The 19457-nt window shown below is 41.7% G+C and overlaps 1 protein-coding gene across 2 annotated transcripts in view; it reads right to left on the bottom strand.

Moving 5' to 3' along the window:
- LOC126469865 (uncharacterized) overlaps positions 1-19457 on the bottom strand; it is a 407514-nt gene that overhangs the window by 138861 nt on the left and 249196 nt on the right. For both annotated transcript variants that reach the window (XM_050097174.1, XM_050097175.1), the window contains one exon: positions 7955-8137. In XM_050097174.1, coding sequence (XP_049953131.1) covers positions 7955-8137 — 183 coding nt within the window. The remainder of the gene's footprint in view (positions 1-7954; positions 8138-19457) is intronic.

The following is a 19457-nucleotide window of genomic DNA, read 5'->3' as shown; positions in this document are numbered from 1 at the left end:
AAATCGTAGCCAAGCCCTTGAGCTCATTCATTGGGTATTGTGGATGCCAGAGCTGGTTTCTGGTATCTGGGGGAAGGTTTCCTGGTTCATCATGGAGACGATGCATTACGCTTTCCTTCTAAATAGGTTGCGGTCAGGGCCTACTAGGCTGCCTCAGAGTTTTTTACCGTTCCATGACAGCAGGTGTAATCCTACATTCTTGAAAAAAAACTTTTGAAAAGAACTAGCAGGAAGGAGCAACTTCCAGAGATGTGCTGTTAGTAGAAGCAGGATATGGCCAATGAAAATGAATGCTTCTAATTCTGAGGCTGACTGGTTAATAAGTCTAGGATGTTAAAAAAGTTTCGTGGAGAGATGATGGAGCTCGCGAAATCGCTAGTCGGCCTTGGGATGTAGGGCCAGTCTAGCTGCTTTGGGGTGGAGGTGTTGTTCCAGCGGGCCGTTGTGACCGAGCGGTTCTAGGCGCTTCAGTCCGGAACCGCGAGACCGCTACGGTCGCAGGTTCTAATCCTGCGTCGGCAATGAATGTGTGTGATGTCCTTAGGTTAGTTAGGTTTAAGTAGTTCTAACTTCTAGGGGACTGATGACCTCAGATGTTAAGTCCCACAGTACTCAGAGCCATTTGAACCATTTTTTGTTGTTGATTCCAAGCGTATTTCTGAGGTCGAAAGTCAGTGATACGCAGTGATCAATCAAGATACTTTCAAATACAAAAATCCTGCAAGAATCCGAAGTGAATTCCCGTGCGCAGGCGTGGAATTCTGTTTGATGCATTTCTGGTTTTCTGGACGAGTGCTGCGGTTTTATGAGCGCGCGTATACTTGCTAGGCAAAGGTCTTATATCAGATATCGGATGTAATACCTTTGTAGCTAGCTGCTAGTAGTGGTGCGAGCTTCAACTGAAGAGAATAAATTTCACTTTATTCCCATGGAAACCCGAAGTGACGTGTTTGTGGATGTGTGCTCCTTTTTGAATCCCAAATACTATTCTGCTTTTTTTTTTGTGGAGAGTATCGGCGGGGGGTGCTATTAACTAGTTGGTGGTGGTACAGTGACTGCCTGAGGTGCTCGTTTTCCAGTGTAGTGCTCAGACTGAAAGCAGTTGGATTGCTACACGGCAAATGTTAATGATGCTGGAGAAGCGACAGTGGTGGCCATTACTTAGACTGGTTTAACAGTGTACCAGCGCTGAGGATTAATCCGGACCCCCCAATAAACGTTTCTAAGTAAACCTGTGGAGCAACACGTCGCCTCATTTATCTCGCGCGCCACGCAGCGCTGTATGACTGATACTCCTGCATACAGCTGTTGCCTTACCCGACACACTCTACAAGATACTATGTTGCAGTGTCTGTGTTATTCCGAATTGTGTTGTTCCTTCGGACATGCATGCATGTAATTCGGAATGGCACAAGCAGCGCAATATCGTCTTTATCCGCCGACACCGGGCGAGCGACTGCCAAATGTCCCCCCTGTATACATAATGGATGTACAAGAACATGTTGCAGAGACATGGTTGTCGACATATGGAAGTTTGGGTTTAACAGTGTGTCAAGCTCGGATAAACAAATGGTGAGGGCACTGTTTGCGATAAGTGGGAAATCTGGATTCGACTCCGGGTCCAGCATAAATTTTCATTGTCGTCATTCAATTATACAGCTGATGGTAGTCCATATTCGCAATTGCGAATACATTTGATGACACTCTCCAAGATGTCCGTCTACTTGTCTGTCCAGCACGATCATCACATCTCACCCATCTAGCACGAGTGGGCGCATCGGAAGACATTGGGTCTGTTTTGCATAACCAGCAACATATTTTGATATATGTGAGAGCAGCTGCGAGCAGCCTTTAAAACTGTTTCCGAAGATGATATCAGCCTCTAAGACGTTTTCTATGTACGACTACAGGAGAGACAGAACAGATTACACAATGTGCTAAAATAGATACCCATAACGATTCTTCCATTCCAACATGTGATTAAACAACAAACAGAGCAAAACATCTGTAATATATGAATAAACATCATTCACGTGAGAGATGTGCATTGTGTTCAGTTTTCATTCATAATCTTCGAAAGGTTTCGAAAAAGAGTTGAACATTTCAGCAAATTTTTGCCCACTTACCACCAATTCATTCGCTAAATGCTAAAAAAAAAAAAAACCATAAGTGCTGGATATATTTTGGAATATTCGAAAAATACAATCCTACAACTTCGCAACAAAATCGAGCGGAATTTTCGACGTAAGTACCATAACCACTTAACCTCACATATTTATTTACACTGTATTTCATCGTTTGGAGGCTAGTTATTTTCACATACGGCGCTTCTAACACTGGTTTCTACCGTAGCGCCACAACACACCAAAAATACTTCACCACAGTGGAAGAATAAAAACCGAAAACGGACGATAATGTAAAGTGTATCTTGAAAATCATGTGAACAGCCGTCTGATGATGAACTTGCCAGTTCGAAACCGGTAACGGCGCTATTTACCTAAATAAATAGAAGTACTAACAGTGGCTGGTTGCTGTCTTCTTCTCTGTAAGAATTAACCTACATTAAAAAAAGATTACCATCAAGGGGTGATGCACTCGCTAAAGTGCGAGAGATTATGCAAATAATCTAGCACTACTTCCACATAAATATATTTGGGCGCTTACAGAACCGTACGAGAGTACAACAGCCTTGCTGGATGTGGTAATAGATATATACACAAAACGCATCGATTTTTATGGCTGCCTTTGTGAGTCCTCAAATGGTTCAAATGGCTCTGAGCACTATGGGACTCAACTGCTGTGGTTATCAGTCCCCTAGAACTTAGAACTACTTAAACCTAACTAACCTAAGGACATCACACACATCCATGCCCGAGGCAGGATTCGAACCTGCGACCGTAGCAGTCGCGCGGCTCCGGACTGAGCGCCTAGAACCGCTAGACCACCGCGGCCGGCTCTTGAACTCTACTGCGGACACTTTCAGTGAGGTGTCTGAATGTCTGTGGAGGAATGGCAAGCCATTAGTCCCCAAAAGCCGAAACCAGAGAAGATCGAGATGCTGGACGCTGGGATACGAAGCGAAATTTTCATGCTGATACAATCATCGTCTACAAATAGTTCCTCTATTGTATGCAGTAGACAATGCCTTAAAATATGCTCATATCCTTCCGAATTTAGCATTTTCTTAAGTACAATGAGGGCACTACACCATAACCACGGAAACATCCCCAAATACACACATATTAAAACAAGTTTTACATCACCCTGGTTCCCAGAACTCCTGAAGACAGACGTTGACTGTCGATACTGTCTAACAGACACAGTCCCTTTGACTCTTCAGAGATGGCACTAAACCCGCCCAAAGATGTAAACAACCAACCACGAGCAGCGCCTATTAGACGGAGGGGTCCGACAGCCGATCAGTTCCAGTCATTCCACCAGGAACTAGGTACACGGTTCGTGTTGTCTGAAGTTAAATCATGCCTAGACGGTCAATACCGCGGTTCGATCGCATCCGCATTGTTACTTTGTGCCAGGAAGGGCTCTCAGCAAGAGAAGTGTCCAGGCGTCTCGGAGTGAACCAAAGCGATGTTCTTCGGACATAGAGGGGATACCGAGAGACAGGAACTGTCGATGACATACCTCGCTCTGGCCGCCCAAGGGCTACTACTGCAGTGGATGACCGCTACCTGCGGATTATGGCTCGAAGGAACCCTGACAGCAACGCCACCACGTTGAATAAAGCTTTTCGTGCAGCCACAGGACGTCGTGTTACGACTCAAACTGTGCGCAATAGGCTGCATGATGAGCAACTTCACTCCCGACGTCCATGGCGGGGTCCATCTTTGCAACCACGACACCATGCAGCGCGGTACAGATGGGTCTAACAACATGCCGAATGGACCGCTCAGAACTGGCATCACGTTCTCTTCACCGATGAGTGTCGCATATGCCTTCAACCAGACAATCGTGGGAGACGCGTTTGGAGGCAACCTGGTCAGGCTGAACTCCTTAGACACATTGTCCAGCGAGTGCAGCAAGGTGGAGTTTCCCCGCTGTTTTGGGGTGCCATTATGTGGGGCCGACGTACGCCGCTGGTGGTCATGGAAGGCGCCGTCACGGCTGTACGGAACATGAATGCCTTAATCCGACCGAGAGTGTTCACGGACGACAATCCGCGCCCCCATCGTGCACATATTGTAAATGACTTCCTTCAGGATAACGACATCGCTCGGCTAGAATGGCAAGCATGTTCTCCAGACGTGAACGCTATCGAACATGCCTGGGATAGATTGAAAAGGGCTGTTTATGGACGACGTGACCCACCAACCACTCTGAGGGATCTACGCCTAATCGCATTGATGAACTTGTGGACAGTATGCCACGACGAATACAGGCACGCATCGATGCAAGAGGACCTGCTACTGGATATTAGAGGTACCGGTGTGTGCAGCAATCTGGACCACCACCTCTGAAGATCTCGCTGTATGGTGGTACAACATGCAATGTGTGCTTTTGCAGCGGTACTCCCCACCCCTTTTTATGCTATTGATTCTGCCTCGTGCAGTGTCGAGGGGGGGGGGGGTGCCGGGATACTTTTTATAGTGTAATTAAGTGCAGCTAAATGCAAACTTACATTGAGAGATACCAAATCCTTTAGGTTTGTCCTCTCTCATTTATTTTTTATAACTGCCCTCTTGGGGAGAGTTGATAGGAAGGTGATCGGGTATCGAGGGCTTTAATTACTCTCTGCTCGAATTAAATCAGGTTAAACGTCTTACTCCATTTGCTGTATTTGGACAGTCTGTATGGGAAAGGCACGTGAGACAGGGCAGTTGTGTGCGGCCACGTCTGCTGGGTTCCAGGAAGATCGGACCTATGTGACGACAGCGGTGGTCGGGGTGTTGTCTTTCAAAGGCGCTTTCGTCTCATTCTCGGCCGGGGGGAAGGTAACAAGAATTGCTTGGAATCTGCCAGTGCGACGCTGTTGCGCCTGGGACAGGGCGGTCGGGCTTTGTAGTGTTGCGTTCTTTGAATCATGGCTCGATGATATCGGGGTGTCTGCCAACCTGGCGCCTTCCGTAGGCACTCTTCCCACCCCGCGGTCTTCCTGTGTGCATATTAAAAGAGCAAGCTGACTGGCGGACATATGTTGATACTTGCTGACGTAACATGGCACTGTTCGTTTTTGGCGGCAAGCCCCTCAGTTGGACTAGGATTTATCATTGTGTTTTGCAGGGATTGTGTGCGGTGATTTGTGAACTTGTGATTGGCGCTAAGATCCTCGACTGGCCACTGTTGGCAACCATGCTGCTTTTTGCGGTTAGAGAATCGTAATTTTTCTCGGAGTTGGTGTAGAGAACGGAGTTTCCTGGGGAACTCTATTCAGGAACACTGGAGAGAGAAGATGAAGTAGAGACCGGTGATCGGTCGAGTTAATAGTATTCACTGCCGCTGTTGCCTGGACAGAGTTTTTGTAAGTGCTGATCTGGACTGGCAGTCAGCATAACTCGGCGTCGGTTATCACAACTTACAGGAACATCGTCCACGGCGGCAGGTCGTCTGGGTGGTCAGCAGTCCTAATTGCAGCCTGCAGTGAGCCCATCGCTGATAGTTGACACCTCACGAATCAAACTCGGCGTTTGGTAAAGTATTTGGCTGATCCGACAAAGCAGGAACGCAGTTACTTTGACGCCCCTAACATCGCGCCTGCCCGCACAGTGCCCAAAGCAGATCTAATTTACATGTGGGATTCTATAGACGAGTTACCGTTATTGTACCACACGTTAGCGAATTAGCAATCTGTTAGGATAATCAGCCCACCCACAGCGGACGAAAGGGAAAGGATTGGATAGGCCCCCCACTTAAACTTTTCTAACTAATTATTCGTCTAAATGTTTTGTACTTGTCATGTATTTGAATAGCCACGTATTGCCATAATATTTGAAGATTGGACACATTTGTTCTTTAAATCAATAAATCTCATTGTGATACTAAATCTCGCTATATTTCAGTAATTATAGAGCCACATTAAAATACTTTGCACTTAATCACATTTTTGCGAGAGATTATTCAATATTTACTGTAAATTATGTAATTGGATCAACCCATGAATTGTCATTAAAGACAGGGCCAAACAGATTATTTTGCATTCATACATCCTTGCACAAAATAGGGAGAGTGACAATTCCTAGGGATGGTGCGTGTCTTCACAACACTGAGATACAGGTTTTACTCAAATCAGGCGACTAGTTTCATCTCGCCACCAAGTACTCTTTCAGCACTGAATAGTATGAACTGTAGCAACAAGTGTTTCCCCAGTTTGTTACTGCGCGCTAATATAGCGCGCTCCATTCACGACTGATACTCTAACGTTAAGGTTAATTTCATCCAATGGACTTTCTGGAAAGTTACCTTAGAAATAGTGTGTTCGATACTGTAAGTGGGCGTGAAGAGATTTAGTACAGAACGATGTTTTAAATATGATTTTGGGGAAGGCTGATACCACAATGAGACTTACTGGAAGAATACCAAGGAAGCGCAACTAACCGACGAAGATGGACGTTTAAGCTCGTTTTACAGGAGCAAATTTCTTGTCTAAATCAACTACTCGTAGCGTTTGCGTGTCGCTTAAACCAGCCTCCAACTACAGCGCGAAAACGTCGTTGACGTCAGCAAGCAACTGATTGAGGCGAGTGTAGAATTATAAAGCCTTGAGTATGATGAAGATTGTGCATGCGCGGAGTACCGACGTTGGCAAGAAACGGTGGTCACATATGTTAACATCGAAGTTAATAGTGTCTTGTTCTTCGTTATTTTATTGTTTTCATTGTTTTCGTGACATATTGCAAATACTGCATCGGGATTTGATCCTTTCTCACGAGTTTTCTCCTACAAGGGAGACCATGTATCTGGAAGAAAAAAAGATTTAGGTTTTAAAATACCTGTACGAAGAAAACGCGTACAATGCATAAATAAGAACATGAATAGGTGAAAAAACGTTATTTAAATGAAAATTGCCTTAGCAGTGAAAAGGAGAAAATGCATTTTTCAAGTTATCTGACACTTCGAACGTAAACAACACACATACGATAGCGTAAAAATGTGCCTTCTAAATATTGTTTGATGAGTTTGTACATTAATATGTTCTTGAGAAAATGGCTGTTGATATTTTGAAATGCTTGAGGCTGACACTTTCACAACGCTTTCAGTTCTCAGCAGAGTGGAAAATTAACTATATGACCTGCGTCAAGGACGTTTGTTATGAACTTTGTACTAATCATTAATGTACTAAACTCCACCATCATTATTAGTTGCTCATTGCTGTAAGTACATTCGTATTTTCTCTTTGTAAGACAGACGGTCCCTCATATCCGCTCTTTCACCCCTCTATACGGGGATAAAGAAACGAGATGTTATGTCGACGTTTCGTGTAGTGTGACGTTCCCTCACGCTACATTGGAGTCCAATGCGAATCGTCCTTCACTAAAAGCATGGGCGAGAAAACTTCAAAAAATACCTCCCTCTAGACAGGCACGTGAAAACAACAAAAGACCCCTCGTGAAAGGCGAGTCTCAGGACACGGGTGCTACAATAGTTCCACTTGCCACGGGCAGACAAGAGAGTCTTTCGTATTTGTGGGTTTCAGAAAGCCCTCATTCGACCATTTCTTCATTACTGTTCGTTGGTATGGGACTCTCACAAGAACAGAATAATGAAATACGCAGTGAAGATTCAAAGGAGAGCTGCACGAATCGTCGCGTCTTTGCCAGATCGAGAACTTCATAGAACGCTCCATGAACTCCAGTGGGAGACAAAACAGGCGTTGTGCGTTGCATAGCGACGTACTCTTAAAGCTACGAGAGGCCCCACTGTTATATGACTAGAGAACCGGATTAGTTTCTCCACATAAAATCTGGCTACATATATCTGTGACAGGCGGAGGGGTACTCACGGGCACTCCGGCGGGCAGGAAGCGGTCGAGGCTGGCCACAGGGATGATGAAGCAGTCCCTGTTGAGAGTCGCCAGCGTCACCGGCTCGGCGGGCGCCTGCTGCTGCTGTTGCTGCTGCTGTTGTTGGTGTTGGTGTTGTTGCTGCTGCTGTTGCTGCGGCGAGACCGTGTTGCTGAAGCTCACCTGGAACGTCACCCAGTACTTCAGTCTTGTTGACCACTGCTCAGTCGAGATTCCATCCATCATCTTCGATCTTCTACATGCAGTTAAGGATGGTGGGACGTCAAACGGGCCGGCTTGGAGCAGAAGAGAGAGGCACCACAGTACATTTTAATTTCCACTATCTGTACTTTTACAAATAAGTTCATAAAACTTCGGCAGCATGACCAGGAAGGATAGCAGTGGAAGTTCAAAAACATAACAAAAAAATTATATGTGAAATTTCATAATTTTTTACTTACTATTGGCTGCATTTATTGCTATAGGTACACTTTTCTTTATAAGTAAGAGAGATTCTTCGATGAATTTTGCACAGCGTACAAACCATACCTACAAGTGTATGAAACTCTAGGATTTATTTAATTTATGAAAAAATGAATGAGCTGTTACATTTTAAACTTCATGCTTAGAAAAAAACTCTAATTTTACACTTAATTACCCAAATTTTTACCAATTTCAATATATATGGAAAATTCTAGAGTTTCATACACCTGTAAGTATGGTTTCTATGATGTGCAAAATTCATCGAAGAATATCTCTTACTTTTGAAGAAAAGTGTACCCATAGCAACAAATGCAGCCAATAGAAAGTGAAAAAAAGATGAAATTTTACATAAAAAATTATTTTGTTATGTTTTTGAAGTTACACTGTTATAAGTGTGAATACTGAATCCTTCCTGGTCATGCTGACAAAGTTTTATGAATTTATTTGTAAAAGTATAGACAGTGGATATTAAAATGTCCTTTGGTGCCTCTCCTGCTCCAAGTCGGCCTGTTTGACGTCCTACCCCCCTTAAGTACATTCTGATACTGTAGATTCAAACCTAAATAACATATTATCAATTTATGTGGTACCTAAATTGTAATGTTTATCTCTTTATTTCATTACTGAAAGTGTGTAAATTGTACAGCACGAGAAAGTTGACGAAATTTGTAATTTCTGTTTGAAACAGTGAACAACACATATTTTGACGATTTGTCAGTTTGGCATTGTCGTATGATCTCTCAGGTTTTCTCGACGTGAAAAATTAATAGTGAGTTTCCATTTTCTGCTCAATATTTTGACTACCGAAGCAGCCATCTTCTTCAGGTGCTGCGAGTATTACTGTTATGTGTACGCGCTGCCTGCACTCCAACCAGACTGTGAGCAATTGTTGGTCTCACGCCCGTATTTACAGCCGAGTTCGATTCCCGACGCCCACTGAGCCCTTCGATGCTCTTTTGTTTTACAGGGCACGCAATGATATCACTTCAAACCCAAATTCCCACGGTGTTTTCCAGCTCTGACGGGTGAGATGGTCGGCGAGATTTTAATAAATTGAGTGCCGGACCCCAAGCTTTATTTAAACTGAAGCCTCCATCACTGTTTATTAGGTTTTCTGACATCTTTATTTCAACAGACTCCCTAATTATGCTGTCCCGGAAATTTGGCTTTTGCAGCATGATAGTGGTTTCATCATATTTCATCTCATGATTATATCGAGGCAGTGCTCGGTGACAGCTGTATTGTTTGGTTGTTTTCCCCGGGTGTGTCGCTGATGTTTCTTGCATCTCTCCTTGACAATTCTGATAGTCTGCCCAGCGTAAGACATGCCGCATTCACGTGCATTACACACCGAGCTTCCTGGGACCTAGATTGTCTTTAACATTACAAAATATGCTTTTTATCTTAGTTGAAGGGAGCGAAATACAATTGATGCCGTATTTCCGTAACAGTCGATCGATATTTCCGGATATTGGGGTTCAAATGGCTCTGAGCACCAGGCGACTTAACTTCTGAGGCCATCAGTCGCCTAGAACTTAGAACTAATTAAACCTAACTGACCTAAGGATGTCACACACATCTATGCCCGAGGCAGGATTCGAACCTGCGACCGTAGCGGTAGCCCGGTTCCAGACTGTAGCGCCTTGAACCGCACGGCCACTCCGGTCGGCTCCGGATATTGGGCCAGCAAAAGGCAGACAAGGTGTTTCCGGCTTTCCTTCCTCGATATCGGCCTCAACCTCTTTCTCAGGTGTTCTTAATTTTGACTGCATCGCCCCTTCAATTTGATGCTCTGACTACCCATTCCTTCGGAACACCAGTCGTAGGTGTTGTAATTCTCTGGCGAGGCTCTCCTTATCTAAAAGTGTTCGAATTCTATGGACCAGAGTCTTTAGCGCCGAATTTCTTTGTGGTCGATGGTGATGGCTTCAGGCATGGAGACAGAGGTCAGTCTGAATAAGTTTTCTGTGTACAGTGAGTTCCACGAGAAATTGTACGCCATAATTTTAAATATAACGTCCGCTGCGACATCTCTAGTAGTTGTCTCGAATTTGTGATCAATGAGCTTTTGCACAGGTTATAGATAAACAGTGAGAGAATTGAATGTTTTGTTTTATCAGTTAAAGTGTAAAATATCAAAAGCTCACGAGGCAGTGTTCCTTATAAATCATCCAAAGGGACCAATGCTTTCGTATGGAGCTGCTGCTAAAATTCTTAGAAAGTTAAAGACATTCGTTGCGAAGTAGGTAAAACGATATTTAGTGTTTGGAAACGTGGATGATTTACCGGAGAGAGAGTTAAGATGCCAAGCTATTATCGATAACAGCAGCGACTGGATTAACTAGCAGGTAATTGTGAAATTAGTAATAACATGTATTTTTATGTTAACATATATTTATAATAGCGTCTTTTATTTCATACAGATAACGGCGTACACTTTCTTGAGCAACTCACTGTACGCTGTGACTCAGGGAACCACCCGGTCTTGTCTTAACTAACACGACGAGGAAAGGTAACTGGCCTTCATTTTCAAGTCCCATCGTGAATTCTATATACGACAGATGGAATTTATATGTTCCAGGAACTCTTGAAGCCTTTCCGCTCCATTTGGCCACACAAAAAATTGAAATATCGCCGACCATCACATCCATGAGAGTTGGAAAACGATGAAGGAATTTGCGTTTCACGGAGTATCAGTGCGTGCTCTGTAAAACAGTAGGGCATCAAAGGACGCAGTGGACATCGGGAATCGAACACGGCTATAAATAGTGGCGTGAGACCAACAATAGCTCACAGTCTGGTTGGAGTCCAGGCAGCGAGGACTCATAATAGCAAAACTCGCAGCACTTGAAGAAGACAGAGGGGTCGGTCGTCGAAATATTGTACAGAAAATAAAACAACTGATCGGTTGAACACCCGGAAGCTCGCTATTAGGCACTGTCAAAGTCTGAAACTGCTGACTGTTCCTGAGCGACAAAAATACGTTGCAACGCAGCAAAATGGAAGAGATTTACTTGCCGATGATATCTCCCCAAACATAAACACTATTTGAACACTTTTTTTATAAGGTCTGTTCTGTACAAATTTTGCAATTGATTTTAAAGTAGCTTCCTGATCAGCTAGAGATCTGAAACTTTAAACATACAGTCTATCAAGTAAGAGCGTGTTCGGCATTACACAGATGGTAAATGATACCAATTCAGTTCTTTCACAACCCAACAGAGGGAACCTTTGTCCTTCATGCAATGTTCATAAAGCATTAGCTTACTTTTTTTAAAATTCTTGATTAATATACACAAGAAGAGATATGAGTGCAGTTTACGCGTCTCGTTTATAAAAGGTGTTTGATGCCGATTGCCTAACGTTGCTTTATCGACAGAAATGGAAACTGGATACTGTAAGAAGGCAATGATCCGATGCACTTCAGAAAGCTTTGCAGCTACTGGAAAAGGGAGGAAGGTGTTCGGGTCAAAGTCGCCTGACGCTGATACTAATGAAAATGTTTGGTCTTACGTCAAAAAGAAGATGTAAGGAAAAAAAAATCTTCACTTTGAAACAGCTGTCAACTCGAATTTGACACATCCACTTGAATATGCGGAAAACTTCGATTCAAACATGCCTCGGAGATGTCACGCGATTATCGACGCTGCGAGTGACTGGACATATTATTAGAGGTAGTTGCATTTTTCTTTTGTTTACATATGACGTATGTACATGTTTTAGTGTGTTATCAGACACATTTCTCCACTGATTAACCCGACCACGATCTTATTCAAGAGACTGTAGCTCAGAACTGGGTGACAATGCGATATTACCTCGCTTTCTTGCTTAATACGAACAATAAGAGACTGAAATAGAACGGAGAACCGATGGAGGTACTCAAAGTACCCTCAGCCACACACCGTCAGGTGGCCTGCGGAGTATGGATGTAGATGTAGATAGATGTAGAATGTGTGGCAGAGGATTCCTTGCGTACCACTGTTATTTTCCCCTTTTCCTCTTCCAGTCGGGAATGCTTCACAGTAAGAACGATTGCTGGTAAGCTTCCGTGTGAGTTCGATTACCTCTAACTTATACCTTCACGGTCCTCTTGCGAGATAGACGTAGGAAGAAGCCAACATATCGTTTGACTACTGAAGAGAAACTGAAATAAGCCTTAAATGTACCACATATATTTGTTGTTGTCTCATCCATATGTTTGCAATCGATTGAAAAATTTCACATACACAAGACTAAAAAGCAGAAAATAATTATTTAAATAAAAACCTGTTTATTTTACACGTTTTTTAAATGCAGTAGAAAGTAGAAAATGTTTCTCCTAACCCCATACAGCTTCTTAACCATGTACAGATGGTCCCGAAAATTTGTGTTTGTGAATTTTAACAGTTATGTCAATACTTCTAACATTTAAAACGAAAAACGTGGGGCACATGCAACAGATATTAGTAAGGAGTGTAGAAAGTAGTTGTCGTTGAGAAAAATCATACAACAATTCATATAATTTAGAGTACAGTAAAATTGTTGGTGACATAGGTGAACTATTTATGCACCAATTATCTGTTGGTTGCGTCCCATGTTTTTCGTTTTATATTTTACAAGTATTGTCATAATTATTAAAAATTCACAAGGACACATTTTCAGGACTATCTGTGTAGGAATAGGAATCAGTATCGGTCTAGGAAAAACTTTTTCTACTAGGTAGCCCGTTTAAAAAAAGTGTTCAATTAAATAGTTTTTTCATTTATGTGACTCCCTCCTGTTATCTTGCCTAATCCACATACAGTATTTATCTGTAATGTCAAAATTCTTTTTCAAGAGGTTTTTTCTGATCCTTATTGGTTCGAGGCCAACTTACATTTCATTGGCGACTGCCATATATTGTACAGAAATATTTTACTCGAGAAAAAATTCAAGTTTTAAGAACTGGTAAAACCACATGCACTCAAAACTTCGATTCCACTAATAAACGCTTGATTCAGGATTGTTACATCACATTTTGCAGCCGTATTTTCTTCTATATAAATAAAATTTTCTTCTGTCAGTTTTTTTTAAATTTAGGAAATAACAATATCCAAAAATATTATTGCCACGTAAAACACAAGATTATTAAAATTGTAGAATGTTAACCATTCAAAATTCCTGTATTACCATTTTGTAGCCTCAAGTTTTCTGTTGATAAAAAAATGTATATTATTACTTGGAAAAACCTGTTACTTAATGAAATATGCCAAATATAAGATTCTGTTTCTAGAATAATCTCACCCGTGTTTCTTAGAAAATGTGGGAGAAATGTGCTCATCCAAAAATCCTTTCATGACAGTAGATCTCAATATAACAGTCATTTAAAGAATTCACAGTCAACAGTTAAACAAAATAACTGATAAGTAATACGTACAACAATGCTTACGACTTCTGTCGTTTATGTCATTATTAAAAATAAAATTAGTCTGTATTTTAACTGTTGATATTGTTTGTAGAAAATTTATAATGCGAGTCTTTAAATATGCATCATGAACAATGTCATAAGTAGTAGTTAGATAGTCAATCAGACATGTTGTGGAAGTCGTCTTTAAGCATACACTTTCGGACATTCACTGCAAGTCACCGCCATGCTAAAGTAATGTTTAGTCAGTGTGAGTCCCCTCCAGCAGTTACGTACTCATAGAACAGTACTGGAGTATTGTTAATTGCCACTCATACAAGCAGATTAGACTCTATCGAGTCTATGCAGGTTACTGGCCTGGTTCTGTGATAAGTTAGGAACAGTTTCAACTGCAAGCTGACGATCATGTGAATGGTTCTGAAAGCAGATGCAATTTACCTGCAGTTTAAATTTGTGAAGTTTCACCTTGGTTACTGGAAATACTTACAAGTATATGTTTTGCCGTTGGTTGAACCACAGAGAAGACACCGCACGTACATAAGATCAATGATATTACAACTTGTGAGGTAAAGTAGACCAAGAGACCCTGGTCAAACTTAGAACCGAGTAACCTAGACAAGAAATGGTGGTTGTAATAAATAGTAGGCATAATTAGTAGCGTTATTAATGGAGGAAGATGCCAATACCCATATTATGACAAGTTCAAACGAACATGGGTTCGCTCGTACGTTGAACACAAGCGCCAGAGGCAACTTCAACTTCACAACTGCTACAGTGAAATGTCGACGGAGTACTACAGCCTTGATTATTGAAATTGTGCCTTGACCATTCAGTAGCTTAAAATACTTTCTATTTCAGGAAACAAGCGATTTCAGTCAAATCTAAATTTATAGTTCAGTGTAAATTTTTTTGTGTCGGCCTGCAATAGTTTGTCCTGATTAATAGTGGCATACAGGAGTCATAATTGGTATCGTATTTAAAATGTTCACCTAAGGAATGAGTTATTAACTACGAGCCCACATTTTTATTAGTTCTGAACTGAACTGCATATTAATGAGAATACCCTTTATGCTACCTGACAACTTATTTGAAATTACGAAATGTGTTGGAGCACAAACGCTGTTGACATTGCTCGCTCTAATTTCAGTACCATGTATTTGGGTTTGTATGACTGTGAACCGTAATTTACGTGTCTTTATGCTGATGCAAATGTATGACGGCTTGTGTTTCCCTGTGCGATCTTGATTACTGTGTTTCGTATGTTGAGACCTTACTGCGTTGTATAAACACGGCGAGGTGCAAATACATGTGCTCAGTGATCAATATTTTGCCTCATGTTCCCTTCAGCGATTTTTCGATGTTAAATGTGTTATGCTGTTATTTTTTTTACGTATTTTATTTTGTTCATGTACGAATACTGTGTCTTGTGTGGTACGCAACAAATTGTGATTACTTAGGTCACAACCAGCTCCAGTTAATTATGAGCAATGGATAGATTATTGAAGGAAATTAAAGTTTATTGTGTTGCAATGGTGGTGGTATATTGCGAGTCTGACACGCAGGTAGTGTTATCGGTTCTCTATACATCCGTTTGTCTATTTTTTGGACAGTTCAGTGTGACTTTAACACGGTCACTATTTCTCGTTTCGTGAACTGCAGAGAAAGGTCATATTTTGCGAAAGCGTGAGAAAAGCCGATGAGAGCTGTTCCGCTATTACATCTACGCCGAATGACGTAGCAGCTGAGGCAAAGTATATAAATTTGATAGATGTCAAGTCGAAATGCCATCTCCAGAGTCGGATTTAATTTACGTAGTTCCACTTCGTTTCCCTCTTCCATATCAAGGGGAGACGAGGTTGCGACTATTGATAAATTATCATACCGCAATGTTATATATACCGTCAAACGTCTAAAGTGACACATCAAAATTAATGCTAATACCATGACTCGAACCTAGATTTCCTGATTTTCATGAGCAGTCGCCTTAACTGTGAGGCTCTCTAATTTAGTTGGGCTGAAAAACGAATTTTTATTAGTAATATTCTGTATAGTAAAGTTCTTAATTACTCTCCATAGAAATGTTTTATATGTTTCTAACGTCTCTAAACTAAACGTTTACAATTAGTTTTGCTTACATTGATTGGAAGCTCCATATATATAACTTTCCATAGAAAAGTATAGTTTTCGACTAGAGCAGACTTACAAAAAATCGGTATCGGAAGGCGAATACGTAAGTCTTCTATACAAGACATGTAATACAAGTTACACGCGAGCTTTCTCCTGCAGCCTTGTCAAACTGAGGCTGTCGATGTGAAGTCAGACACTAGAGACAAACAACAAGCATTTATTTCTTGCACTCCCATTAACCCATGAGAAGGCATACACGTGACAGTTTAAATTAATTGGTGCATGCAAAAAATGCAGATTGACTTGACGGCTGTGCGGTTAGTGGCAATCCATAAATCCAAGGATCTACCTTAAGATCCCCTGTGACCTTAGTTCCTTTTCTGTAGGTAACATGACTATAATCGCTGGCAATCTTTTTAAAATGTTAAGAACAGAGTTACACTGTGGTTCGGGGTTACACGTTAAAATTTAATTTCCCGTATAACTGACTGAGTGAGTCACTTCTCGGGTTAGAGGATAGTAAGGGCACATCAATTCGAACAGGACCATGCCCAGTAAAGCGCTGTTACGTGCAAACAAACCTTCGGACTGTGGTCAGCTTTACGTATGCACATACTACACATCTTCTTGAACATCTGCAACAAAGGAAATACTTAGTTCACTATCCCCAAAATATGAGCGTGAATGTCAACTCATTTGTCCATCATGATTTTCACATTTTTTTACCCATAAACAAAAGTGGGGTCGTACTTTTTCACTCTCAATAAAGAAGTATGTTTACTTCTTGGGAGAAGCGTATGATTAATGAAAACGACATGGATGCACAATTAATGAAATATGTTTCGCAAAATATATTGTTGCAGTTCGAAAAAAGGTATAAAAGCGTCAGCATTGAAAAAAGAAAGCTAAAGGTTGACAAGAAATCTGTCTTAGTCTAAAAGGATATCGTCCACACCAGTACGTGGACGATGGGACAGTTCTGGTTGGTTGGTTGATTTGGTGGAAGGGAAAGAAACAGCGAGGTCATCGGTCCCATCGGATTACGTAAGGATGGGGAAGGAAGTGGGCCGTGCCCTTTCAAGGGAACCATCCCGGCATTTGCCTGAAGCGAGTTAGGGAAATCACGGAGAATCTACATTAGGATGGCTGGAGGCGGGTTTGAATCGTCGTCTTCCCGAATGCGAGTCCAGTGTGCTAACCACTGCGCCACCTCGCTCGGTGGACAGTTTTGGGTAGAAGCAATGGTATTTCAGTGCCCGCAATCATCTGCTTTCTGTTTGTGGCAGACTCAGGAATTGGAAATACACTGCGATGCTTTTAGCAGATGAAGAGCAAAGAATGTATGTTACTCTCTTTGAGTAATACGTCTGCCGTGTACGAATATATGTACATATCAATGTCGTCGTATCCACAGTGAACGTAATCATGTCAAACTATAATAAGGTGTACGAAAATTATTAAAATAGTAAACAGCTGTTCATGAGCACCATTAATTCTTGACGTCTGTGTTGCTCTCGTTTGAGTGCCGTATCGATTGCTGATGAGGGTTAGAAGAAAGCCATACTTGAATCAGACATTACGCAGAAACCTCGGCCATATATTCCAAATCGGAGTTTCCTACAGTCTGTTTTCAGTTGCTTGGAACAAATTTCGTGAGGGAAAGGGAAGAGAAGATTCGAGTCAGAAAATTGTATAAAAGTGTGATATCCGCATTCCAGTACTTTTTGACTGAAGCTTCCGAAAGTTGTCTGATGATGAATATTCTAGGTAACTGAATTTTAGCTTAGATGGTGCACTGGACTGTGGTTAGATAAGTTCCAAGAATAGTCAGGGAACGTACAAATTCCTCCCATACATATCGTATGAAATCAAAGAAATTCTGGTATTTACTGAGAGTTATGAACGAAAGCACACTCAGCACTGGTGTAATATTCTACAATACTTATTATTTATTTCTCAAACCGATTTTCGGCTGTTACAACATTAGCAGGTATTGAAATGGTGGATAACTGTGCTGTCTTGGCACATTTAGTTGCATTGATTAACTGTTCCGTCGGTTCTTGGTAGAATATTTTATACATTTGTGAATGAAAACACACAAAACACTGGTGTAATATTCTACAATATCATTTATTTATTTACTTATTTTTCAGTGCAATTAAATGTGTCAAAACAGAACAGTCAACCGTCATTTAAACACATGATGGCGTAAGAACCGAAAACCGGTTTGTGAAATAAATAACAAATAGTGTAGAATATTACAGAAGTGTCGTGTGTGTTTTCATTCATAAATGTCTAAAATATTTTACCACCGATGGAACAGTCAATCAACGCAATACTGAGATTTATCGACAGGCGTTCTTCCCGCATACCATTCGTGAACAATGAGGAAAGGGAAGAAATAATAGGAGAAAGCAAAGTGAACTTTGCATATGTGTAAACTGGCATTTCTGTTATGGCGAAGCCTACTCCCTGCCAGTTTTCATCATTACCGAAGCCACAAGCCACGTTACTTTGGAAATGAATAAAACTAAGAACGACTGGAGGTTGGGGGGGGGGGGGGAGTTGGGTTGTTTTGGGGGAGGAGACCAGGCAGCGAGGTGATCGGTCTCATCGGATTAGGAAAGGAACTCGGCCGTGCCCTTTCGAAGGAACCATCCCGGCATTTGACTGGAGCGATTTAGGGAAATCACGGAAAACCTAAATCAGGATGGCCGGACACGGGATCGAACCGTCGTCCTCCCGAATGAGAGTCCAGTGTGGCAGCCACTGCGCCACCTCGCTCGGTAAGTGCGACTCGGTTACGGGAAAAAGACCAACAACAGACAAACGAACCATGATTTATGTAGCAGGCAAATATTTGGATTAATTTTACTTTCCTGTAAGTCTGAGAAATACTGCACCGGCTAAGTTGATTCAGTCTCGATCAGCAACTCACATCTCTGAAAATAAATATTTTGATGGGGAATAAACTACAGGCAGCAATCGTGTACAAAACAATGGAAACAGAAACGACAACGAAGCTACTAAAAGTCTGCTTACTAACAAGTTCTTTTCTAAGTACAAGAAAAACAGGCCTGAAGTCTATAAAAGTTTGCTTACTAACAGTCCGCCTGAGTGTAGCTCAACGAAGGGAAGTGAGTCCTGGCAACGTGAGCAACACACTGGCATGTTATTCTTCTGAAAGAAGCGGATGGTATTCGTAAATGTATGGCAAAGAAAAAATAGAAAGGGGCACACAATAAAAAGAAATCCAAGTTCTACTACACCTCAAGTTGCCCAAAAATGAGTATCTGTACTTCTAGGCAGGTAACGCGCTTGGGCTACCTATATCCACAATTTATACGAATTCTGAATTACTTGTTACCAGACTCCATCACTGGCGACAACGCATGACTTGTGAATACGCCAGTTAATAGAGCATGCTGCTTATTGGATATGAATATAGCCAGTGATGGTCGTAAACTGTGAACAGATAAAATGATTGAATATAGTAATGAATTTGTTAGA

This window comes from Schistocerca serialis, chromosome 3, assembly GCF_023864345.2.
Source record: "Schistocerca serialis cubense isolate TAMUIC-IGC-003099 chromosome 3, iqSchSeri2.2, whole genome shotgun sequence".
NCBI classification, from domain to species: domain Eukaryota; kingdom Metazoa; phylum Arthropoda; class Insecta; order Orthoptera; family Acrididae; genus Schistocerca; species Schistocerca serialis.
Note: the sequence above shows the minus strand (reverse complement) of the source record. Positions and strands in the feature narration are given on the sequence as shown.